The sequence below is a fragment of the Pyxicephalus adspersus genome, chromosome Z, assembly GCF_032062135.1.
Source record: "Pyxicephalus adspersus chromosome Z, UCB_Pads_2.0, whole genome shotgun sequence".
NCBI lineage: Eukaryota > Metazoa > Chordata > Amphibia > Anura > Pyxicephalidae > Pyxicephalus > Pyxicephalus adspersus.
The window spans coordinates 15,087,398-15,114,262 of record NC_092871.1 but is presented as its reverse complement, the minus strand read 5'-3'; the positions used below and the strand labels follow the sequence as shown (position 1 = coordinate 15,114,262).

Genomic DNA, 26,865 nt, shown 5'->3' with positions numbered 1-26,865 from the left:
ATGTCAGAGGCATTCTCGCTCATGCCTACTGATGATACATTCTCTGCAGATCGGCGGGACGCTCTGGAGCTATCCAGCCAGAAGCTGAGTGCCAGTGACCATGAAAAAATAAATAGGGTAAACTGTGTTTTTTTGTGTACCATAGCATTGGGGTACTTTGTGCCATTACAATGTTGCATTGTAAAAGTTGCTTTGATTTGTTTCTGCTGGGGGACCTGAACTCAAACCACTATTTATGACAGTTAATATTCTGTTGCAAAAGAAAAAGCATGAGTAGAATTTTGCTATATGCTGCTATTAAATTGCTAGATGTCATGTTGCCTTATGACTTATGATGACCCTAATTCCCTCCTACCCAGTCCATTTCAGTATTTTACTCCTAATCCAGAAACTTATTACTGAGGAGGCTGCAAAACAAATTCTCAAAATAGTCCCACCTGGCTCAATACAAGCTGTCTCCAGACCCATTTATTCCTATGGGGAGCTAATTTAGATAAGGGGATTTTCATTAGACCAATGGAAGGGCAAAAGTAATGTTCACAAACTGTTAAGCTCAGGGGATCTCTGCATGTGCCCCTGTGGTTTTTCCAAGGATATTACAAATGGGTACAGGTGATAAAAGACTGATGGGGCAACTAGGGGTCAGGTATGGGGACTACAAAAAAAATGCATCACCACAAAAGGTGAGAGAAAAAGAAGGGCTGCCATTGCTAAAAATGCTTGCTGCACAGAAAAACAAGTGTACAGATTAGAAGCTGGAGAGTAGCCAGGAATCCTTGTAACTGTATTTGTTTTGTAGCAATTAACTGAAGAAAGAATGCCAGAATTACAGACTAGCAGCTTTTGTTCACAAAGGTTCTGTGTGTTCAAAAGGCTCCCATAAGCATATTAGTCTGTCAACCAGCACTTTTGAAAGAGTCAAACTGTGTACTGTACTGTAATGTAATGTAATATATGAATCATTAATAACACTGATCATCTATCCCTGTTACTCTGGATGAAGTCTCCTCTTGTCTTTCAACTTCCCCATCCACTTCCTGTCCGTTTGACCAAATCCCCTCTGATCTACTCGGTGCCCATTCCTCCACCCTGGCCCCTGCCCTAACCGAACTATTCAACCTCTCCCTTACTACTGGTATCTACCCTTCTGTATGCCATTATTCTTCGTATCCTGAAGAAACACTCACTAAACCCTTCCCTACCTTCCAGCTACCATTCTATCTCTCTTTTCCCATTTGTTTCCAAACTTCTTGAGTGCCTTGTCTATAAAAGATTCAATGACTACCTGAACAGCAACTCCCTCCTTGATCCTCTCCAGTCTGGCTTTTGATCTGCCCAATCCAATTAAACTGGCCAATGACCTTGTCAGAACTAAGTCACAAGGCAACTTTTCCCTCCTCCTCCTCATAGATTTTTCCTCTGCTTTTGACACTGTTTATCACCTCCTCAACGTGAAACTCAACCTTGATAAAACAGAACTCATTATCTCCACCACCCCCCTCAATTTCCAATATCCCCTGACATATTTCTCAGTATCGCCTCGGGCATGTTGTCTTGGCGTCTCCTTTCATTCTGCCCTCTCATTTAACCATATTAAGAGCATTTCCAGGTCCTGTCACTTTCACCTGCGCCACATCTCCAAAATCCACCCATACCTGTCCCCAGAAACCACCAAACTCCTTGTACATGCTCTTATGATCTCTCGTCTGGACTACTGTAACATCCTCCTCTCTGGTATTCCAATAACCTGACTCTCTCCTCTACAATCTATTATAAATGCTGCAGCCAGACTCATCCATCCTTCAGAACACTCGTCTTTTGCTGCCTCTCTTTATAGTTCTCTTCACTGGCTTCCGTGTTAAATCAAATTCAAGCTCCTGTACTTTTTCTTAAAACCCCTTTACAGTTCTTGTCCCACTTACCATTCTGACCTGATATAAAAATACTCTCCCAGCTGCTCTCTTCGCTCCTTCAATGACCTACTGATGACTTACTCAAAATTTTGTCATACGCACAGCTTAAAAACTATTCTAGAGCTACTACAATTTACTAGAATGGTCCTCTTTGGCTTGCTCCTACTTTCTGCTCCTTTAAAAGAGCACTCAAAACCCATCTTTTCAAACTAACCTACTTCTTCTGTATCCTAAACCCTCACTACGTAGCCACTATTCCATATCCCCCACCTTCTGTGTGCTACTACCCCCAATTCTTAGAATGTAAACTCTTCTTAGCAGGGTTCTCTCCTCCTGTGTGACTGTATCTGTCTGTCATTTTCTCAGTGCTGCATAATATGTTGGTGCTATATAAATACTGTTTATTATTATTAGTAATCATAATAATAAAAATGTTATTATTATGAGTTCTAGCTTCAGTTTTACAGAGCAAATAGTAATTCATTTTCTTCTCTAGATACAAAATTACCAAGCCACATTGAATGAGTGTATTATTAAGCTGAAGAACCTGACACGGCATGTGGAGACCATTGAGATGGGTGGTTTGTTGTACACTGAACTGGACTTTGAGATTGTTAAAATGGAGATCAAAGACATAGAATCTTTGGTGATCAGGCTTAAAGAGTCCTTTATTGGGTCCAGCACCTTGTTGGAAACACTCTTTGTGGAGGTATTTTGAAAAGTGTAATGGATTTCAAGTGCACCCAGTTAACAAACAATATTTTTGTTTCAGTTTTGTGTAAAGTTTAAAACACTGTAAGGCCCTGGTCCAGCGCCAACACTCACCAGACGCAAGTTCCCTATTTAGATTCACACTCTTCATCTATAGCAATTTTTGTCGTTTTGTCTGTTGTCATCCATCGTCCGTGGATCCGCCAGGACGGTCGTTCGGATGATGGACGACACCGACTGTACACACGGCAGATTTTCGCCCGATATCTGGCCGATGCTGATTATCGGGCGATAAAAATCTGACGTGTGTACGCAGCTTTACCTTGAAACATCTTGCTCGGCGAAGTTGTTAATTAAGTTTCTTGTTACTGACTAACTACTAAGTGTCTTCCACCTGGTTGTCTGACTATATAAACTGTGATGTGAAAATAAAGTTCTGAGACAGGATATAACTATATATGCTTAAGTTGCGTGTTGTGTTAATCACTGCTCCCAACGCGATGAAAACCGAGGTCACGATAGAGAGGGAAATATTGGTCTGGGATCAATAGGAAATCGCCTTAACAGTCAGCAACTCTCCAATCAGAATGAAATTTCTATAGATCTAACCTAAGAAAATAAAATCTTTTGGCTGGCTTCTACCTCTATGCAGGCATAAATTCTAACCACAAACTTTTGTAACTTGCTCTCCTTTGGTCTGTTGGTATAAAATGCTTCCAATCATATATTTGTCTGTTTAGAAAAGTAAAATGATATCTAATCTTGCCAGAATTCAGGTGAGCTTGTAACTTCCTGTTGGTAACTGGCAATGCAGAGGGCTTTTATTAAAGATAGACTATCATGGGTGATCCAGCAAGACTGTAATGGATTTCTTAAATTCATTTGCTATTATTTGGCAAGTTTTATTTTTATTCTTGGGCAAAATCCTTTCCAAGTTTGCTGGATCACCTAGGTTCTTCCATGATTGTCTTTCTTCTCTAGTGTTGGAGAGCTTTGATAAATTAGGAACAGTGTATCCACTGTCCTGAAATCCCAAGGCATCTTATTAACCATGACCATATTACCTCTGTTGACTACAGGATACTTTTTTCCCCTATATCGCAAGTAAAAATAAAAAACAAACAAAACGAAAAAGCCTGAAAAACAAAAGAGCACACCTATCACATTACAGCACATGTTAACTACAATATATAAATTATTTGCTTTTATGTTTGCATAAATTTTACAACTGAATTGCTGGAATTATTAAATAAGTCATAGGGTTGAAATACTGACGTTCAAAAACATAGGCTGGTCACATAATCCCTGCTACCCTGCTTTGCACATTTTCATATCATTTTTTATACTCCTTTTACCCATAATTAACCTAGCACTGTACCACAGCTAATGATAAACGTTTAGGTGAATGTCATTTTACGACAGTCATCCTCATAAACTGACAGCCATGGGTCTAATTTCACTGGCCCTTGGGAATCTATTTCTCCCACTAACGCCAATGAAGGACCATTTTTTCGCCTAAAGAAGATAAGAAAACTATCCCTTAAATTCCCACCAGCAATAGGGCAATACTTTGGATGGGGCACTATTCCAACAAAAATGAAACATTATTTGTCCTACTAATGTCTGCAGGTGCTAGGATTGTTTACTCCCACTGGCCATTTTCCTCAGGGCATTTTTTACTTTGACTGGCCCACTGATTAGAAAGTTTCAGTATATATAATTTCTCATTCCACAGACACCTGCAATCATGGCCATCCTAAAAACATCAGTAAGCCGCTTATGGTGCAGTTGAACTGGCCGAGATTCTCCTACAGGTTTGGAGGTTGGGGTAAAGACACCTTTGTAGGTGCTGGACAGGATTTATACTGGGTAGCTCCTCTAACCACAGATGCTTGTACTATGAACATTATTTGATCCTACCCAATTTATGATAATCTCTTGCTCTACAAGAGACCTTCAGATATGGTCCTTAATAAAATTTGCCCCGCAACAACATAGATTATACTAGTAGCAGTCAAGGTGGAGGTATGGTGTTGTTCAATACCTCCATGTATTACAACTGCTACAACACAAGGGACATCTGCAAGTACAATTTAGACACTGGAACAGTGGAGAGGAAGACTCTGTCCGATGCCACTTTCAACAACCGCTTTTCCTACTCATCATCTCTTTGGCAAGACATTGACCTGGCTAGCGACGAAGAGAGGTTATGGATCATCTACTCTACAGAGCAGAATTCTGGAAACAAAGTCATAAGTAAATTAAACCCAATCACTCTGGCCATGGAAAAAACTTGGACTACTACCCAGTACAAACCTGCTGTTACCAATGCTTTTATGATTTGGAGTTGAAAACTAGCATAGTTTTTGACAAGATGATGGAGAATCTACAAAGTGTAAACCACAACCCTATGATCACAAGCTCTATATGTAGAATGATGGATACTTGGCTACTATGATCTTTTCTTTAGACCACAGGAGAACCTGTCATAAACATTAAACATCTAAATATATTAAAGTTACTAGATTTTGGGTTGATGATGTTTGTGGGAAGCATAATTACAATAAATACCAAATTACTATCTCTCCCAATTTATAGAAAACAATTGCCCTGGGGTGATTTCACTGTTAGTGGGAACCCTAGCTGATTCTAACAATGATAAGTAACAGCCATCATTAAAGTGAACCTAGGGAACAATCATGTGATTTGCCATTATTGACATCTAAAGGTGCAAATTCTAGTGATATTAGCCAGCTTCTGGCTTTGCTAGACAGTAAGTAGGAATGAGCCTCTGGCATTCTCGCAAAAATTTCCCTGAACTTTAGATGGTTTTGCAAAATTTCAGCAAACCGATTTCACGAAACCATTGGAAATTTTAACCGTAGGATTCACAGGGAATCCTCCTCTTTGCAATCCCCGGGACACTAGAGGCCGCATTCATTGCGAAGATGTGTGATCCCCGGCACTAGAGGTTAATTTTTAAATATGACCGCGATAGGCGAATATACACTGGCTGTTCTCGCTTTAAATTCAGTAAGCGAGAATGGACGAATTCGCTGCGAGATCGAGTTTTAAAAACTTGCTCGCTCATCCCTAATAGTAGGTAACCAACTGAAAGAAGTATGCAGTATGTGCTGAGTTTTATCTAGGTTGTTTCAAAGTTAGGAAAGCCAAAAGCAGGACAAAGAGCTAAACCCGAAAAAAATCGATTGATAAGTATAAAGTGCACTATATGAGTTTTCAGTGCTCCAACTGGTAAGACAGTTGGGCCACCCTGGTTTTCTTCAAGCTTGCTTGTCCCCATCCACACACTATTCACAAGTGATTAAACCCATCATATATTTTGGATGAAGAAAAACTTCAGGGAGTGGGAGCGAGCAGACATGCAGTGCTAGAGCTTTGATTTCTTAGAACTTATTACCAGGAAAATTGTGAAAAGTGAATGCACGTCTTTCTGGTCACCAGCTGGTTTCTTTATTTAACATGACAGTAATATTAAAACAAGTCCTTATACGTCTCCTTTAAAGATCAGTATGATCAGTTATGGTTTAGTATCAAGACATAAATATAGTTAATCCAGCCTGATGCAGATTTTGGGGGACCTTCACATGTTTAATTATCTCTTGAACCACTAATGTTTAATTAGGTCAGTTTCGCTAAAAGTAATGAATTCAATTTATTTAATTTACATTCAATTTACATTCAGGTTGAATGACTAGTTTAGGACTAGGAAAACAATTCAGGGTAGAAAATGAGTGGCACAAGACATAGGGTCTGGAGTGAAGACAAAAAATAATCAATAATCTGTAATAGCTTGATCCTACTGTCTTTCAATATATATATAATATAAACACAGGTTTATTAAATTAAAAAAAAAATTATTATACTGAACACCATTTTTACAGGTATAAACCCCATTAAAAGAAAACACATTTTGAACAATAGTAGGCCCCTAAATAATGCCAAGATTTTCAAAAATTGATGAAAAATAAGCATTTATTCAATGTTTTAAGCTTTTCTATTAAGAAAGTGTACAGAAATATATATTTCATTTAATATACAAAAAATAGGTATGTACAGTACAAATTATATCAAAACTGCTTGTAAAAAAGTAACATTTTCTACTTCAGGATCATTTTATCTGTAACATATGTCACTTTGTCCCAAAAAGGTGTTTTTTCTCTCACGCGTATATTTTCATTAACGTGGTAACAGCTAATCAAATTGCACTCGTGCCATTATTATGGTCAATCAGTCCATTCAAGAGACATCATTAGGTTTTGGATAGAGCCTGATCGGCTGATACCTACTGGCTTTTATATTTTTGGGTACCGGTGATAAGATCTCGATTTCCCAGCTTTTCCTAACTACTATGGAGACCATGGACGACTTCTCTGTCATGAATTATATCTGTCATTGGATTTTATTTTTTTCCCTTGAGCAGCCCAACAGTACCTTAAATATCATATTTCGGTGGACTGGCTCATAAAAGCATTGCATTGTATGCACACAAGTATTTTGACACAGCCTAAAAAAACAGTATTAAATGCAACGAATCAACCGACTATTGATCGGCAACATAATAGGACTAATCACTGATCTGTATAGTGTAAACATAGTGATTTGGAAAATTTAAGTGCTCTTCAATAAATTTCTCGCGCTATTTTTCTAGTGCACATTAAAAGCTAAAGCTAGGAATCTGATTGGTCCGTCACTTATCCCCTTCTTCCAGTCTTACAGAAAGCCATTGTTCTGAGACTTTAATCTCTCTTACTCTATGTACTCGGTAAAAACACAAAAGTAATTGAAGATTGAAGGTACTTGGACCATGGCCTCCATCTCCATTTTACTCACATGCTGGCATCTTTTATTACTCAGCTAGTGATACTTTTCAACTAAGTTTCATGTAATGGCCGTTACAAAGTATTGTGTTAAGGTTCCTTAAAGGATTCTCCAAAACATAGAACAAACAAATACACCTTCAATGCAGACACAAACCGCAAGGGTATAATCACCAAGTTACATTAGATGATGGTGGACCTTTAAACCCGTTGGTGCTTGGTATTGATTGATATTGGTAATAATCCAAAAGGGAAAATGTAGTAAAGGATACAGGCTAACAGTTCAGACTTGATGTTTTTTCCTATAGAGGATGTTGCCTCTCCTGTTGTATGAGTATATCATAGTTTTTAGCCATATCTCCACTGTTTCAATTTCCTTGACAGCAAATAGGTGAGCTTTTTAATACATTGGGGTTGAGTCCATCAAGGGCTGATTTGTATGTTGAAATGATATAAAGACTCCTTTTAGCTTTAGGTTTGTCAACTTAAGTAACAGCTTAGTAAATGTACTTGTACTCCCAGCATTCCTAGCCATAGGATAATAATGGGTTTCTTCGAAGCAGAAGGGCTGAAGGTAGCCCAGGACTGTTGTAAACATTTTAATCCTGGCTGTAAAGATTAATGAAATAAAAAACAAATACTGGAACCCAAAAGGGTTCTGGGTATATGGCAGTGTTATTGAGCTGGTTTCACCTACGCAACTCTAATATAAAAACATGGAAATAGAATACAATCATTGCAAGAAAGAATAATTAATTGCAAATCATGAAGTCATAGATACAGAAAGAATGTATCTCTGTCTTCTGCTGAAATATGTCATAGATGAGATTTATGAAATATGAAGTTTGATTTCCCAATGTAGCATGACACAAGGGGAGCTATGAGACATGGAATCTGTCCCCTCCATTGCAGGGTGACACAGACAGAAGAAATCTACATGGACATAGACACATGGAGTCTATCTCTCACACAAGAGGGTTATAGGTAGAGGATAGAAAATAATTTAATTCTGTCCCACCAACAGTGATTCTAAAGTAGAAGCAATATAAAAATATATTCTTTTCTTTAATGTCATTCCCTGACTGCATTTGTTTATTGCCATGGTAGAATGTGAGAAATAGTGCAATATCAATATCAGTGTAGATTGTGACTATAATACTGAATATTATTGTGCTCATAGAGGTCAACTAGGAAAGTGACACAACTTAATTTCTTCAACTAATGTAATTCCCACTATCACTCCCTTTGATCCCTTATGTTGTACAAAGATTCTGGCTGGGTGTATATACATGATCAATGTCAATGTAGGAACAATGATCGGTCCGAGGCAAACAGTTTTTTGAAATGTTGGAAGTGTCATGTTTCTTTTTACCAAGTCAGAGTAATTAGTAATTAGAACCAATGGCTAATCCACTAATTCTCAAACTTAATTACATTCTTGAAAACACATAAGTAGAAACTGGACTATACAAAACAAAAGAAGTGCTTTTTAAAAAAAAAAAATACTACCAAATTGGTAGACCAATCTGGATAACCAAGTTGGAAGCCCCATTGTGACAATATTCAGTTCATTTTAGTGCGCTGTAGCTTGTAATGTTCTGTACCTGTTCTGTTTCTAATCTTTAATCATGAAACATTCTAATAGGAATGTGAATTTGATCGTTTTAGCAGAGATACATATTCCATTACATGGTTCTTCATACCACGACGTTATAAAGAGTTGTCCAGACAGCACCATCATGGCTGCTTAGGCGTCACACTTGGTCTTTGGTCACATGTCTCTGTCCACAGAAAATGCTAAGGCAGTATATGTCCTTTTTCAACAAGGATGATTGTCCAAAGAGACTATAGTTGGAAGACCAGTGAGACTTTTTGCTACGTAATGCCTCTGTGGAATGAGGATGGCTGGTTAAAACGTAAAAACTTTACTAAAGGCTAAAACTCCATGAAAATGATGTTAGAAACATATTGTCAAGTCTTGTAAAAAATTGACTTGGTCAAGTTTCAGTTTATTATCTGAATCCTTGACCAGCCAACAACTCCTCCAATGTCCCTTCTTCTACAGTTGAACTGTAACGTGGATGATCCATTGTTGTAATCAAACGCGTTGCTTCATGTCCTGGACACATGACATACCGGTTGGTGTTCTCAGGCTGGTGAATCTCTGCAGTGACCGAACTAGGCTTTGAGAAAATATCATCTCCAAAATCCTTTGTGTCTAAGCCACCAACAGCTCCAAGTTCCCCATCATCGATGAAGGAGGAAGAAAAAGGCTCTTCCATGTTGACATAGAGAATCTCCTCAGGATCTTTGGCTGGGGGTAAATTCTTGAGGATTTTCTCCAATTCTCTGTGGAGAGTCTCAAATGTGGGACGGTCTTTAGCATTCAGCTGCCAACAACTGGACATTAATTCATACCTTGGGAAGAAAACAAACAATACTGGTCACATCAGGTACAATTTGACTAGATGTTACATTAAATGTAAATATTGGTGAGCAACTGAAATGAAAAACATCATTCTGCCTGGGCTCCTAAATGGGACCATTTGGACCAACCCCAATTATAGTTTTGGCAATGGGGAGAAGTCAAATGTTCCAGTTTTCTATTTTGTCTGAGATACTTTTGTTTGAGTTTTTGGATCTGCACAGCTAATGTTGTCTTCATAAGGAGCTTCAACTTTCATTGTTGGATTAGTATTTAATACTATGAAAAACAGAACAGGAGAAGTGGAAATCCAAGTAGATGTTACCACCCAAAGTCACTGATAGGTGGTAACAAGGCTGGGAGCTTTGATCTCTCAAAGAAACAATGTTTATTTCCAATTTCAAGACATATAGTATGACCAGAGGTGAGAAGAAATCTTCCTAAAGTAAAAGTAGACACCACCTTGGATAGCTGTCAACAAAACAGCATCGCCATTGCGAGCTTGCCCTCTACTCGTTTACTCTAAATACTGAATTTAAGCAATAAAAATTGTAACTGTTTGAATTATCCCTTGTTTTGGGATATCTGAACGCTCCTCAACAGGAGGAGAGATGCTAATAAAAACCCAGCATTAGTTTTATTCTAATGTGCTTAGAGTTGCAATTAGATTATTTGAAAAAAAAAACTTATGAGCAGTTCTAGCAGGTGCACCCACAGGTTTATTTTTTATATTACTAAAATAGTAATTATTCTACCATATTCAGACCACTGCCAATCACAGGAAGCTTTAGAAGTTGTGGCTTTCGGTGAGTCACCATGGATAACATTGTGAAAGTGATGGCAACAAGCCTTATTGTGGATAAAACCACTGAATCAATAAATACACTTACTACTGGTAAATATGTGGCCTGGATTTAAAAAAATACTGCCGGCAAATTCTTGTCAGCATCATTCCAGCATAGGAAGAGGATGCGGTCTGTTTTCAGAGCGTGAATGGAAAATTTCATCAGTTGGCACTGACCCACTGCAGATGGCACTTGCTGGTCTGACCCATCTGATATCAATTATGGTGTAACTATAAGTGTTAGGAAGCTTTCATAACAATTATCTACTACAATATTATGAACACAAAGTATATGAAATTCTCATTTGTAGGAAAATCTATAGAATGTTCAAAATTATTGTATAGGGTGAATGAAGAACTAATAGAAGACATGTTTACGTTACTATTCATATTAACATTTGGGAATTTCAAATTCCACAGGGAGTATTCTACCAGTGCCACTTTATTATATATAAAATGATTATGTCACTGTAAAAAGCAGGCAATCATGCATGATATAATAATTGTCACTGACAATTAATACATCATGCATGATTGCCTGCCTTTACTGTTCTTGTATATAAAAATACTGGTCCACGGTAAATGTAGCTCTCAATATCACCACTAGGAGGCAGGAACAAGCCATTCTACTGCACCAAATGTTTTATGGAATTGGCACAATTATTTCTTCTCAAAGGAAGCCTATACTGTTACTATTCAGCACTTACTGATTTTTCCTTTTAAATATGCTAAATGTTTAATTGTTGTTAATCCAAAAGCACAAAAAAAAAAAAAAAAAAAAATAATACCATAACTCCCTGACCTATATGCAGATAAGCAGCTATAACTTATAGTAGTTGCCAGGATTTGTTCTAGGTGACTTTTTGACTGCTTGCTGTGGCTTTACCTTCTGTATTGAACCTTTTTTATTAATGTATCTCAAAATATTTTCAAGGCTGATTCATAACAAGTAATAGTGCCCCTTACACAGGCCACGGATGGTCTCTAGCACTTTATTGCCAACCTGCAATTGACTGCAGGAGTAAAACTGTGGTTGTCAGAAGGTGACTGGTGGTTTCTACTGGTTGGGTAATAATAAAAGCCACAGCTAGTAAAATAGGAACCATTCAATGCCACGTGAGTTCCTTGAGAACAGTTTATGAAAAGCATCCAGCATATATGTATTATGCATGACAAATAGTGCAATAATACATTACTTACAATCCATCCAAGCAATCTGGAGGTTGCTTCAGACGGTTTCCTTGTCTCAAGTAGTCATAAATTTCACTGTTCTCCACTCCAGGATAAGGCGTTTGGCCCCTTGTGGCAATCTCCCACATGGTGACACCAAAGGACCACTAAAAAGAAGAAATTCTGGTTAGTCAATATATCTAGTAAAAACTTACATTAGATTGTAAGATTACAAGTTTACAAAACTATATGTGGTTAATAGTCATATACATTCAGTATGTTTACCTTTTTTTATTCTATAAAATATAACAATGACTGCAATGGCCCCCTTTTTGCACAAGGTTTACAGTGAATCAATGCATTGCACATACAGGTTCACATTAGTGAGTCTCATTCCCCTTCCACTCCCCTTTTGCTTGCATACTAAGAAGCAGCTTTGAAATGAAAGTGTCATCACATGCCATCATGTTTCGGGGTTTCACAGTCCTCTTCATCAGGGCATTAGCAGCAAGCAAGAAGGAGGATTTGGATTAGATGAAAACAGAAGCAATATAAATTTTGTATTAGCTGAACTTTGAAACAGGGGGAATGCACACTTAATTTAAGATTTATATTAGTCCAGTTTGCACATTATCCACATTCCCTCCTTGTAACCTATGACATGATGAAGGGTGACTGAGGAGTCCCTGAACCATGCTGGCCTGCATGTTTATATATTCTTTTGAAATAAGATTTACACTGGACTTTGATTTAAACTGAACTTTAGTTTGCTCATGTCAAAGCTGCCTACCTGCATTCCAATCTTTCCATATGCAAGGAAAATTCATATCTATTTGAATTGTAACAAACAAAACTAGTTTAATCAGTTCTAATTATACTTTTTTTCCCACTTTCTCCCAAAGGACAGCATTATTGTCTGATTGGTTGCTTAGTCAGCCAATGAGTTGGAGCAGTGGTCCCCAACCATTTGGAGCTCACTGATCACTAAATGCATTAATTCCAGGCCGCTCATGCGTGGAGAGCCTTGTGTCACTCAAAGGGGAAGAATTTTCCCCCCAGAGTGATGTCATAATACCAGAACCCGTCCACTCTTTCATCGCAGGTCTGCCCACTGCCCTGAGCCTGCAATCCATACAGGAGACGTGGTCCGCAGCTCTGGCTGATGCACCCACCAAAGCACAGTCCTTCTCCTGACCCCACTGGGGGGTGCACCGGCCAGAGCCGCGGCCCACCTGTCAGACAGCCCTGGGGTTGGAGAGTCATCAGTCTTGTATGACCTTTCTTGCTGTGAACTTGTGATTAAAGTGGTGGGATTTGAAGAATAGATAAATGTAACTAATCGGTGAAGCTGACATTACAGTGAACTTTTTGCACTGTTAAAGTAGGAAAACTCATTAAAATAAATTAATGAAAATTAGTTTTATGTGCTGCAAAATTGAAAGTACATGTAATTGTTAGCACCGAATCTTGTAGGAAGTTGAGGACTGTTTGAACTGGTGTTAAAATAACAAGAAGCTATAAAAATCCAGTGCAATCTGAAGTTTTATGATCTCACAGATAAATGCAGTAATTGTGGATATAATATACATTTCACAAGTTTATCTGATTGGCTGCAGGAACCATGTTTGTTTTTCTTTCCACTAAAGTTGAAGAGTTCCAGGCTCTATGACATCATCACATACTTAAACCAGCCAGAGATGGGCAGATTACTCGCTGAGCCATGGCAGGTCAGACATCTGTCTGTTCTTTACACATGTCTGCACCATCTTGACCTGAAATGATTTTCCATTTGACTGCATTTATAGATGTAAACATGGTATATTGTTTTTCCCTTTAGTTTCATACAACTATGTTTGTGATCAGAAAATGTTTATACCTGTTGGAAACAGTTTTATTACCCAGTAGGAAACTCTGCTTGGTCTGACAGGTGCCTGCAAATTGTCAAGCGCTACTTGAACTAAGCCTATTACTTCTAACTATTGATACACCAGAAGACCACTTTTCTCTGTAGGATCAGATAGGATGGGGAAAAGTTAAACTGCTTAATTATATTCTTGTTAATGTTTCTGTTAGGGACATATCCCCTCCAGGTGAAATACAAATAAAGGTTGATTTCCCTATTGGGACATTTTTAGATGCAGACCACAATACAAACCTGATCATCTTCATCTGCTTTAGGTAAAGCAGAACTAAATCAAAAACACAAAACTCACACTCACCTTTTTCTTCCACAGAGCAAATGGGGAAAAAAGAGTGCTGATATCACTGCGCATGTGTGAAATCAGCATTTTTTCACAAAAAAAAAAAAAATGCCCTTTCTGCCCATGCCTGGCCTGGGAGAATAAGCACCCACAAGCCTCCTGGAATGCGTGACATAGGTATCTTGAAAAGGCTCTGCGCTCCCATTCTGTCTTTATCTCTGTGGCTATCAAGACAGAAGAGGAGGGGCTTTACCCTTTTTGAAAAAAAAGGGCTACAAAAATAATAAAGAAAAATAATATAATTTGTTTTCCACCTTTTATGTAAAGTAAAAATTCTGGTGATAGGTCTGCTTTAAATACGTGTACAATGGTAACCAAAATGCATTTCAGGGACATTCCATCTTATCAGCTAGCAAGCAAGAGGAAGAAGCTGGGATATAGGTGACTGTGTACTGTACCTTTGTCCATTAACGTTTTGTCCTGTACCGTTTAGGTCACCGATCTCGGAAGGGATGTTGATGGACATATGTTACCTTAAGAGATTTAACTAGCCACTACACATCTTTCTTTTTGAGTATGAGTATGTTTTTTCCAATGCACAAAAGTTCGACCTGGAGCTCCCCTTTCAACTTCCATCTAGTTTTTAAAAGCTGCAAATCTCCTAACTTCTTTTTTGGTACAGGCGTAGCTCACAAATTTTAGTTAGAACTAAAGCCAGAGGTTGTTTTGTCTGTCTAAATAGCCAGACCATTGATCCATCAGTAGATTCTTGTACTCACCACATCACTCTTGGTGGTGTAGACACGATCTGCTAGACTTTCTATGGCAATCCATTTGACTGGCATTTTGGCAATCCGGCCTTGGCGGTAATAATCGCCGTTGTAGATTTTCTTGGAGAGGCCAAAGTCTGCCACACAGACATTCATGTTCTCATTCAACCTATGTAGAGAGAACATAAATTTTGAGACATGATAGTCCAGATAAGAGTCATGTAGGAAATGTAGGGTGGAATCATGAATAACAAGTCTGGCCAACAGAAACACTGGGAAACTAAAGTTTGCCAGAAATTATGTTGTGGCTGACAATGTTTGTTGTTCACTGCCTTAGTTCAAAGCTTTTGGACCACATCTATTAATTCTTTAAAAAAAAACAACTTGCATCCTATAAGCCAGTTAGAGGTAAACCTGGTGACCAACAACAAACATTTCCTCCTCTATATGTCCTTACATGCAGTTTCTGGCTGCCAGGTCCCTATGGATGAAATTCTTGCTGCTCAGGTACTCCATGCCACTAGATATATCCGTCATGAACTTCACCAGCGTCTGGGTTGGAAGGAACTGTAAAAAAAAAAAATTGGGATGGTTTTAGTATAGATAAATATTACTGTTCCTCCAAAGAACAATTCTTTTCAGCATTAAGGTGGCTAATACTCGCCCCAGATTATACACAGAGCCTTATAAATCCAAATGAAGGTGTCCAATCATATACCTACCAGTGGGGCATCACCCAGTCGTGAGTATAGCAGAAAGCTGTGCAGATCTCCATGTTTCATGAATGGCAGAATGACCACTGGAGATGGATAGCCTTCATTTTCTGTATTCTGCAGACACACACCTGTAACACCAAGATAGGGCAGAGATCAACCAACAATCTCAGTTTTTAGCACTTTGATACTTTTATATGGTCTTAAAGTGCCTATCATACCTAGTGATATACAGTAAGTCTTATGTGCCCTAGAAGTGCCATGCAGATATGTAACTTTCTGTATCCATTTCAACAAAAGTTAAGTTCATACAGTGCATTTCCTTTTAGATACAACAAATACTTAAAGGTCTAATGAAACATAATAAAGACAATCAAAGAATGCAATTTATAAAGTTGATGAAATTACTGTTCTGACTTAACTTATAAAGCAGGGAATCTGAAATCCTCTGAAACATTCCCTGGTGGAGAATCAGTTACTGCCACTGAAACACATGGGTATGGAAGAATCCCCAACAGGGAATGCTTGAGGGAATGTGTGGTTTCCCTTTTTATAAATATAGCCCAAAGTATATCCAAATCCAAGAACTAAAGGTGCACAAATTGTAGCTTTCCAGGCCTTGCATATGTGGCTGTATTAATTTCAAGACTTCTTTACATTTCTATCTAGTGATCCTGCTAGTAAACAGCAAATAAATTATCATTTTATTAGATTAATGGCAAGATTATTATTAAATATTATAAAAATAAATATAAAATTATAAAAAGAGAAGATTGTTGATAGTGTTTACATATACTCTTAGGTATAAGATGGAATAAGTTTTATTTATATAGAACAAATGATTTTTCGGGTATTTTTTAATACATTTCTTTACTTATTTTTTGCACTATATAGCACAGATGTTTTTATGGCATGTTCATGACATTATTACTAATCGTTATGTTCTGGGATGGGTACATTTTCTGCGTAAGATGATGTTGTAATGAAAACACATCCTGGTTGAGAAAAACACTGTGGTAATGGAGACCCACCCAAAATCAGATGGTTCTAACCAGAGAAATATATTTCAGTACAATCTAGGGATCTGCTCTGGGAAATGATAGATTGCATTGAGGAGGAGGGTGGACTGGGCTAATCCACTGGCAGATGTTGGATTACAGCAGCAGGAGTAGTACTCGACTTCTGTCACGAGATGGCAACAAAGGACACACTTTTCTTGCCCCCTCCCTCCCCAAATCCAAAAATGAATACTGCAATATGACATTAGCACATAAACTACATAGAGATGCTAGATTTTTGTTGCATCGTCATGATCGTCCCAATTTGAAATCTAGCATCTGTATGGCTGTGTCCTGATATGGCTTAGTGATCCCTCCTGTCAGATCAGCTGCTGTTTTTTATGGAACAGGGCACAGCAGGGCGCCCCTTTCCCATTCAACCCTCCCCATAAAACAAACAGCTCTGTCTGAACAATGCTCATTCATTCCTGCAGTGATCTAACATGTGTACAAAACTTTTGAAATCTGTGGCATTTCACAATTTTTACCACTACGTATAATCATTTCCAATCATAATGAGTCATTTTAAAAGATAACAATTTTGTTTTTATCATCTGAACATGTTGGTGTTATAATTGGGCTGATACACCTACACTCAGCATGAGAAGTCATTTTGCGCACTGTAAGCCATTTTTTTTGTGTTGTGAAAGCTGGTAAAAATGTCATGAGTTATATTAACTGCATTTAGGAGGGGCTGTATTGGGTGATTAAGTATTATGGTCAGAGAAATGGGCCATGTCAGTTCCCAGAAGTAGAAAAATTTTGTGAACTTTTTTGAAGTTAAATATTTAACCAGCAAGCAGCTCAGTAATTCACCAGACCGGGCAACGTTACTTGTGTTTATTGGAATGCGGTCTATAATTCCGAGCAAAGTGACGGTATTGCTTAAAATATATATCTAAAGACATTTTTTTCAATGTAAATTGGATAGGGAAAAGCTAAAACCCTTTTAGGGTTTTTTTTCCACATCTGTGTCCCATAGAGGAGTTTTCCTTCCCTTGTCCCAATAACGCAACAGGCAGGGAGAACTTTTTCACCTTCTTTGAAATACACTATAAGAAATGTGGCTGCCTCCAGTTATAACATTGCAATGCTGACCCCATTTATTACATTAACTGGGGAATGAAAAGAAATGTGTGTCCCACCACATTATATATAATGAGAATGTCATACATTGCTTTTTGTGAAACGTCTGATGTATTGGACACTGTGGGAAGTCCACTGTACTGCGTCACACTACACATATAAAAGCATTATAAAAAAACTTCAGTTTTGGACAGAAATGGGATGATATAGAATGTATGCCATGTTTTAAGTGCTTTCCTTGTATGTCAGATGTCCTTTGGGTTTCCAGAGGGAAATTTTCTCCCGTCTTCCTTCCCCATGGGACTCATCACTTGAACAGGAACTAGGGAGATTCCACAATTCAGATACAAACAGCAAAAAATGTTAATGCTGGATTCACATTGTTTCAAGTATGTGTTGGAGTGGTAATGCAAGTTAGTAAGCTGTTCCTTTCACACTAAACCGCAGCGCAATAATGTGAACCAGCCCCATAGAAAAGAATGGAAAGATATTTTCATGCAGAGTATGAATAGGCTCTAAAAGAGGTCCTGACCCTTCCCACGCTCCAAAGCCTAAACTAGGCTGCCATTGGGCTCTAATGATGTCTTTGTAGTAACCATATTGAGAGTGGCAAGTGAATCCTTTACATGGGATAAAACTAGTTACAGCAACCAGATTTAATTTATTCTGCAACAAGTGTCTGCAAAGTTGAAGTACCAACTAGTATAAGACTTCCAAAAAGTGACGGCAAAAACTAAGTCACAACATCCTTTCCAGGTTAAACTGCAAAGAAAAACTCTATTCAGATTCTATTCAGATTGGGATCATGACAATAAATCTCAAGCTTTCCGTGTTTACCACTTTTCAAGGACATAGGAGCAAAAAAAAATAGATATTTTCTCATTTCTGTACTATCACAGTACTCAGTGTCCTTGGTAATTTATCTCAGGGAACACACAGATTAATAACGTCTTTCCGCCGTCTCCATGAAATTCAGTCATTCAGCATTTTGAAGACTTCAGAATTTATGTTAATATGATTGATTTTCTCTGCTGTCAGTCAGTGTGATTTGTGATATGATTTGGTGTTAATTAAAGATTTTTATCTGGCATATAGATATTTGATATGGCTTTGATATTTCACATTACAATATGGTCAGGAATTTCAGAGAAAAAAAGCAGCTGAAAATATGTAGCCGTACAAGAAACGTCAAGATTAGCATCTAACTTCAAACATTCGTATCTTTGAATCTACTTATTTCACTGAAGGTCAATTCTGTGGATGCATTCTATTGTAATTTGCTCAGGTTTTTGACAGGTTTACTATTACAAATTCTTTGAAAACACTACCTAGATAACTTCTTACATTGTCTTCCAGACTGTCTATCAACATTGTTGTTTATGTATCATTTATTTTATTTATATGCCAGTAGTGCTTACAAAACATTATGTCATCCTTATTGTCTGAGAAATCATTATACTTTTAATGAGATGGGTACATCATTTCTCTTAAATACAGGAAACACCTCTAATAGGTTACCAGGTCTTTTGTAAAACACCAGTCCACAAACATTTTCTGCACCCTTCTAAGAGAATTTCTATGTATAGTGAGTGGACCATTAACCAATGTTTTTATAACATTATCTTTTACCAGGACAAGTTCCACCATGATTGGTGTGTAGATAATAATGCACATATAAGGGTAGTAAGGATGAAGCTTCAACCACAGGCTAAAAACACACAAAACTTAGTGTGGTCACCATGAGAAATTTTTGGGTCCTATATTAGATAAGTTTTTTGGGACCCCCTCTCCCATGTGTAAAAGTTACAGCATTGCAAAAGTCAAGCTTCTTTGAGTGGGGCCTAATACAGAAGTACCCCTTGTACCCTCCTGATGGTAATTAGATACGTTGTGCAAGCTGGAACCTACACCATGGGACAGTTATTAGTGGAGTATCACAAGGTTCTGTACTAAGCTTTGCTCTTTTTAAAAAGAACACAAACTTGTTGGTGGGTGGTGAGCTTTTGCCATTAATTGGTACCTTCACACTGATCATGGCACATACTAACCCATGTGCATCTGCCTTACTGGGATAACAGGACCAGGGCTTGGTAGGTGCCATCCTTGGTAAGTGCCATCAAGTTTGCCTATTGGATGGCCACTAAAATGTTGCACCGCCAAACTCCAAGGCAAACTCTACACTACACAGCAAGTGACTTTAAATTAGTAGGAGACAAGTCCGAAATTAAAAATATTAATTTTTTAAAAGTGTAGCTAATTTTTTGAACAGACTTCGCTCAGAGTCAGTAAACCTTAAGCAAACTCAAACATTCTAAGACAAATATAAGTTTATATTCAGAAAAAAAATATAAACCTTCAAGTAAAACAGAAACATGCATGGAAAAAAAAGCAAGCAAACTTGTTGGACTACTTGGTCTTTTTCTGCAGTCATTCCCCTATGCACGCTCTTATAAATGTCTACGTAGTTTATGGATCAATGCCATATCACTCACCAATGAGACGCATGACATTGGGGTGATCAAATTCTTTCATACAGACGGCTTCACTTAAAAATTCTTCCATTTCGGTGCGGGTACAGATGGCAACTGGGAGGACAAAAAACGAGTTTAAATATACAAGGCATAGCTCCTATTGGATGTTTACATATACAAGTTGTAAGAAGATGAAATATGTAATGGCAAATTTGCAGGGTTTTTGGCTTATTATACCCCTGGAAATGGATAACTGGGACTGGATAGGACCATAATTATTGTATTGCTGCAGAATTGCAGCCTTTTATTTGAGATCCAGGCCTGGAGTGTCCTGGAAACATTGGGTGGGCCAGGCACTCCTCCCTTGTTTAAAGGCAGATAATGCCAAATACCCTGCACATTTGGTTTCATATATTTCATCGTCAAGAAAAACAGACATATAGATGCATTCACAGGTAAATCATAACATAATAAATTGGTCTTAAATATAATTATTTTCCATTAGGTCCCTGTTAATGGAGCAGGGTGACCCAGACTTCCCTTTGCATGGTGACCCAGACAGAAGTCATCTAAGGAGGCTATAGTAAATGGAGTATGTCCTTCCAACTGTGGGGAGAGATAGACAGAGGGGCACAAGGAGATATGGAGTCCGTCAATCACACTACAGGGTGATACGGACAGAAGGGAGCTCTGGTAAATGGGAGTTTTTCTATTCCACTGCAGAGTGACACAGGCAGAAGGGATCTATGAGACATGGAGTATGTTCTCCACAGTAAAGGGTTACAGAGACAGAAGGAAGCACACAGCTACTTACTCTTCATGGTCTTCACAGCCACCTTGAGGATGTAATCATCTTGGTTTAGCTGGCCCTCCATGACTGAACCAAACTCTCCTGTGGAATAAAATAAGTTTTGATTATATACCTGCACCACAACATACCTCTGAAATATATATTCTTTCCATGACCATACCCGATTTTTACCTATGAATGATTATCTGTGCAAAAATAACTAATTTAAATGAGTTATATTAAACATAATTCCAGCCCAGCACCACCTAAAGTTATTATACAATACATTATAGCCTTTGAACATATCTACATACGTATTACAACAAAGCATGAACATTTTGTAGCACTATACAGTGTATTCAACAATCCTGATGTACAACTTTCAAAATAAAAGCAATCATAGGGTTCAACATGGATCAAAACAATACCTTTTGGTATTGCTATTGGCTAAGGCAATCCTGGAGGACAGGACATCAGAGCTAGCCTAGTAATGTTGATAGGGCTGTCCTAAACTGCACAGACAAAGACAAGTGCGAGACACCCTACTGCATCCTCCACCATAGGACAGCAGTTTTCCCTGCTCGACTATGGCTGATCTTTAAATGACCACTGAATCATTGTACACATGCTAATTTTTTTACCAAGATGATCCCAATTGTGTCTAGTGACAATTATATAATCTGTGTAAATAGCTTATTTTTTCAAGTCCAGAGGACACAAATGTTAGGACTATAAATTGCTGCAAAATCAACAAATATTTTCTGTGCTGCAAAATATGTTCTTAGCCTGTAAAAAGACAAAGGACTGGTAAGTAATAGTATTATTTTTGGGGGTTGGATAAACTTTAAACAAATCCTTTTTCCATATAGAATCATATTTCCATATGTCATAGAAATAATAATAAAGACCCAATTCCCTTTACAAAACATTTCTTGCTTGTCTTGGGTCATATTGCCTTAAATTGGCCCCTGAGGGGTTTATACTCTTTACAGGCAATAAACATACCTGATGTCTAATACATATGGTGCAGATTAATTCTAGCTAGAATGGCTATAAATAACAGAGTTACAGTAGCTGTCCCTATTTCCTTTCTTCCTTGGGATTTATAAAAATTCAGCAGTCACTGAGTTAACAAGCTGCCCTGAAAGAATAAGAGGGGCAAGCCTGCCTGGAGTCCATGATCCCAGGAGGGAGACAGAGGAAGCCATTAGAACAAGGACTGTTTTCCGATTGCTTTTCCAGACTGTGTAGGATAAGACAGAGAACGGAAACAGAACTTTTGAGTCTCGTGTTACCGTGTGACTGTTCCCACACATAGGAAAACATACTGCAACAGACAGGAGGGATTCATCTCATTAAAATAAAATGTCTATTTCTAGAGGAAGTTTAAAAAGCTAAACAGATGAATCCCAGCAGCTCTTTCTCTGAGCAAGTTGCATTAAGGATTATGAAAAATGTGAATGAATATTATTCAGTACAAATTTTTTTATGGGACTAAAAAATGTTAAAAAGTATTTTTTGTACGGTAAATATATTGCTAGATATATGAACATATATCTATACAAATAGAAACATTTAAAGTAGAACTAAAGTTTTACTTTTAAGTTTGTAAGATCAGGCAGGTCATTGTTGCAGAAAGCGATGTCCCTTTTGCAATAATGCATTTTACCTGCCTGATCACTCAAGGTTTTTGCAATCAAAGCTAAGCTGCACGTGTGCAGTGCCCAGATGCATGCCAGGGTTATGTCATCCCGGCACTGCCAATCAAGATGGCCAAAGATCGTCCAGAAGGGGAAGATGGTGGTGCTTGGTGCTGGAGAGCGAACAGATACATTTTCTGGGTTTCGTTCCACTTTATTATTTCCTATTTCTAGCCAGCAGGTTGAGCTTGAAGTTCCTTTCTATAGATTCACCAATCTGGTGGTCATTGCTTTGCTGCACAAGCCTGCTCTTTACAAAAATAAAGTTAACAACAAATCATTGCCCCCCAAGGGGGCAAAATCAAGACACCAATGACAAGCCTGAGGGGAAATCCTCTATTTTTAAAATTTTGCTTTACATTCTTGAACTATATTTTAGTGTAGAAATCTAACTTGAAGATAAAGTGATTCAGCTTCATTTCACAGGTATTCAGAGGGCATTCATCACCCGTGTCTACTTGCACAATCCTTTTACTTCCCGACTCTTTTAAAATAGAGTGTATTCTCATTACAAATGACAAAAATCCAAAAGATGTCACCTAAGGAGACATAAGTCTTGATGCTTGCCTTCCCACAAATTTCGTACGCTGATTATTAGCAATTTGGTCTAGTTACCAAAAAAATGGGATTAGTAGGCTCCAAATGTTGCCCCATTTTGCACACATGTAAATCCGGAATAAGGTTGTTGCTTCAAAAGGTATTTATTCCACTTGTATACTATTTTTTCAGAACATACAGAGCAGACCTTTAGTAAATGTTTATCTTTAATAAAGTCTGCTCCAGGTAGCTGGTCACTAGGATAATACCATGGCAAAAAAAAGCATGTCCAAATAAATTCTACCCAAGGGTCATGGACCACTTAGGTTTTAAATTTGAGTGTAAATGCTTTTAAATAGCTCAAGAATTTTCTTATTGCTCTACCACAATGAGCATATTGGGCAATTATGAGAATATTTCTTATTAGTGGTTTTACCAACCTTCTCCAAGTGTCTTTCCAAGAGTGAGTTTGTGCCGGTCCACCATAACATCCCGGAGCTTCTCTTTCAAGTCATGGCTAATTCCAAGTCGGTTCACTGAAAGTTAAATAATTAGTTAGGGATTTATTTTTAAATAGGATTCACACACCTTTTAGCAAGGATACCCACAATTTGTAATTGGAATAAACTAGACAAATATGGTCATCTAGGTCTAGGTGACAGTTGGGTAAGTCTTGAGTGCAGTAGTTATTTGTAGACAGATTTTCCAGAGGAAAAACAGATGAGCATTATCATAAAGAAACATTTTCAAAAATTAATATATATTTGAAATGAAATGGGGAACAGGGATTCTTTATTTTTAAAACACATAGCTGATTTCATATTTGGATCTGGTTTAGACCTAGGATGGTTTAGATAAAATGCAGCCCTGGGCAAATATGAAGTGGTGGTTCCAAATGCCTTTAAGTTCCCTGTTCCCCTGCCCTACCCTAAAATATGGTTTTATAGTCATATCCCACTTCTTCAAGAGACACCAGACTTGATTGTTCTCAAAAACTTTAGTTAGCAAGGGAAGAATTTAACTAAAAAGCTCCGGAATATGAAATATTTTGTATCTTTTATACATGGTTAACATATTATACAGCTTTTTACAGTATATACCATTTCATTTATTCTTGGATGTCATTGTCTTTAAATAGGGTGCTGTTGATATTGATCAGTATTAGGATACAAAAAGCTAACTAAACTTTTGTAAAGTAGTTATATCTTCTCAGTATTACAGTAACATCTGGAAAATGACTATAGAAAAACTGATTTCTGTTTATTCACAAAAAATCCCCCAATTGCTTCTTAGTTTACAATATTTATTTCCTAGAAAACCTGCTTTCTGCCTATCAGAAGCCACATCAGATGTTCAATGAAGTAACGGGGTGACCATAGCCGGGAGGAGGGTTGCTCAGTAACTATGGAGCTGTCTCAGTCCCATTTCTAAACACAAAACATTAGCAGGAATTTCCTGATGTTCAGCCAAATGGCCTGAGTGGAGACAGATTCCCTGCAGACTCCTACAAATCTTTTGTCCATGGATCTGGTCTACTGGGCACCCCACCTATCCCACAGCTACGTTCCCCATAAGTCAGTACTTCTCTAAATACACTCATGGATCTATCCTGACATCTGGCAATGACCGCAGTTCAGAATAAAATATTCGTATCTTATGTAAGACAGCATTTGACTCAATTTTGCAATTCATTTTGTTGGAAATAAACAAAATGTTCTCAATGTTTTTACTGATATTTTGAAGCCTAATCTGTAACTAGCTGACTTCATCCTTGAAGGTATTTAGGCTTAACGCCAACGCAGAAGTAATTGGAGACTCAGCAATTAACAAGGACATACGTCGTCTAAAAAGTTTCCTCCCTGCACTACTGGATCACTTCTTAATATCCTTCAATCAGTCCTGTTACTGCTGTGATTATGAAAGTGAACAATATTTAAAATTATTCTATCAGGTTGTCTACCGTATACTTTCTGCTTTTCTCTGATTTCAGTTTCTATTCACCTGGTTTCACCCAGATGACTGAAGAGTTAAACATATGCAAGCACTTCATCAATCTTACACATGGCTTTCTCCTTGCCCCCAAATATTGCCATTGGTGCTGAAAAGGGGAAATTAATTGTATACTTCCCATACCCAGAAATACCAGCCCCCCCAGGTGACCAAGAATAGATAGAATGTAAGAAAGGGCATAGGTTACTACTCGGGTCACATTAAAGGAAACCAGTTTTTGAGCTCTGCATGGGCACAGCACATTTTGACTCAACTTGGGGCCATTTTAAAGTTGCAGGTTGACTGCAGCATCCTACCAAAGGTTCAACCATGCTTCAAACTGCTCCTACACTGAATAAGGGATGGCAGTTACCAGTGAACTGGTTGGTCATCAAATAACAATGGCATATGTCATCCATGAAATTTCTGCCCTCAACTACTCGATAACTTCTAACCATCCTTCAATCAATCATGTAACTGTTGTTGAATACAATAGACCTTATTGGCTCTTAAAAGCTCTTACTCAACAGGGAGCCAGCTTTTTAGGGGAGCTGTTTGTTTTCTGATGGACTTTACCAATATTCTGTCAACTGACACTCAAGTAGAATGATGATTAGAATAATTGAATACTTTTTAAAAAATATTACTTATTTTAGAACAAATTAACCTAGTTTTGGATGACATAAAAATATAACAAATATACTAATAATAAGCCCACCCATATCTGTGATAGAGTGTTTTTGTTAAATTGAGGCCAGAAGCATCCTGGAAGTCTCACAATGGCATCATCCTTTAAAATCCTAGAATATTCACATTGTATTCCTTTTAGAATGGTACATAGCTAGTATTACATTGTATTCTAAGTCAGAAAAAAAAATCCATCACGTGCTGTTTTCATTATTGCTTAGTCATGTCGTGGAAATAGTGTGTTATTTCCAAGATAATGCGTGGGATGCTATTTTGCTGCCATCTGTATGTCATTGACCCTAGCTGAAAGAAGAGTCTGCCAACTCTCCATCATACAAATAAATGGAAAAAATTCTAATAATGTATGTAGAAAATATTTTTCAGTTGACATAGCACTTATTGATGACATAGTTAAGAAGTTTGCAGCTGTATAACATACTGAATTGAAGGGCAAAAAGATTTCACAGTAACAGGGAGATAATAAATGGGTATGCCAGTAGGGATGAGCAAGCAAAATTTTAAAATTCTATCTTGCAGGGAATCGGGACATTCTTGCTTACCGAACATGAAAGCGAGAAAGGGCTGCGTGAATTCGGCCGTTGAGATTGAATTTTTTGGGACCTGCAAGAGCAATCAGGGGATTGCTCTTGCAGCCCAGTAGTATGTGTTCTTGAATAGAGATTCTCTATCCAAGAACACAGGAGTCATGTGACTGTGCTTATAATGAATGAATGCAGCAGTGGCAATCACTGTTATTATTCCCACGGCTTTATTCATTGATGAGTACAGCCACGGGACTCATACTGACAGGGGGAGTACCGCGGCTGCATTCATGAATGCAGCCACGGTATTCCTCCTGTAATGATTTCCTCGATCTTCTAATGGGTCCGTAAAACTTGTTCACTGAAATTTTGTGGAACCATTGGAAGTTCGAGGAAATTTCCGCGAGAATGTCAGAG

At 37.9% G+C, this 26,865-nt stretch overlaps 1 protein-coding gene and 1 pseudogene across 1 annotated transcript in view; one reads left to right on the top strand and one right to left on the bottom strand.

Annotated features, from left to right (window-relative positions):
* On the top strand, positions 1–5,116 carry LOC140343906 (olfactomedin-4-like; annotated as a pseudogene).
* A 1,486-nt stretch (positions 5,117–6,602) lies between these two features.
* Positions 6,603–26,865, bottom strand: part of AXL (AXL receptor tyrosine kinase) — a 57,056-nt gene continuing 36,793 nt past the window's right edge. Inside the window, 8 exon segments of the mRNA XM_072429378.1 lie at positions 6,603–9,883; positions 11,935–12,071; positions 14,885–15,044; positions 15,333–15,442; positions 15,598–15,719; positions 20,225–20,317; positions 21,018–21,095; positions 23,671–23,766. Coding sequence (XP_072285479.1) covers positions 9,478–9,883; positions 11,935–12,071; positions 14,885–15,044; positions 15,333–15,442; positions 15,598–15,719; positions 20,225–20,317; positions 21,018–21,095; positions 23,671–23,766 — 1,202 coding nt within the window. The 3' untranslated portion in view covers positions 6,603–9,477.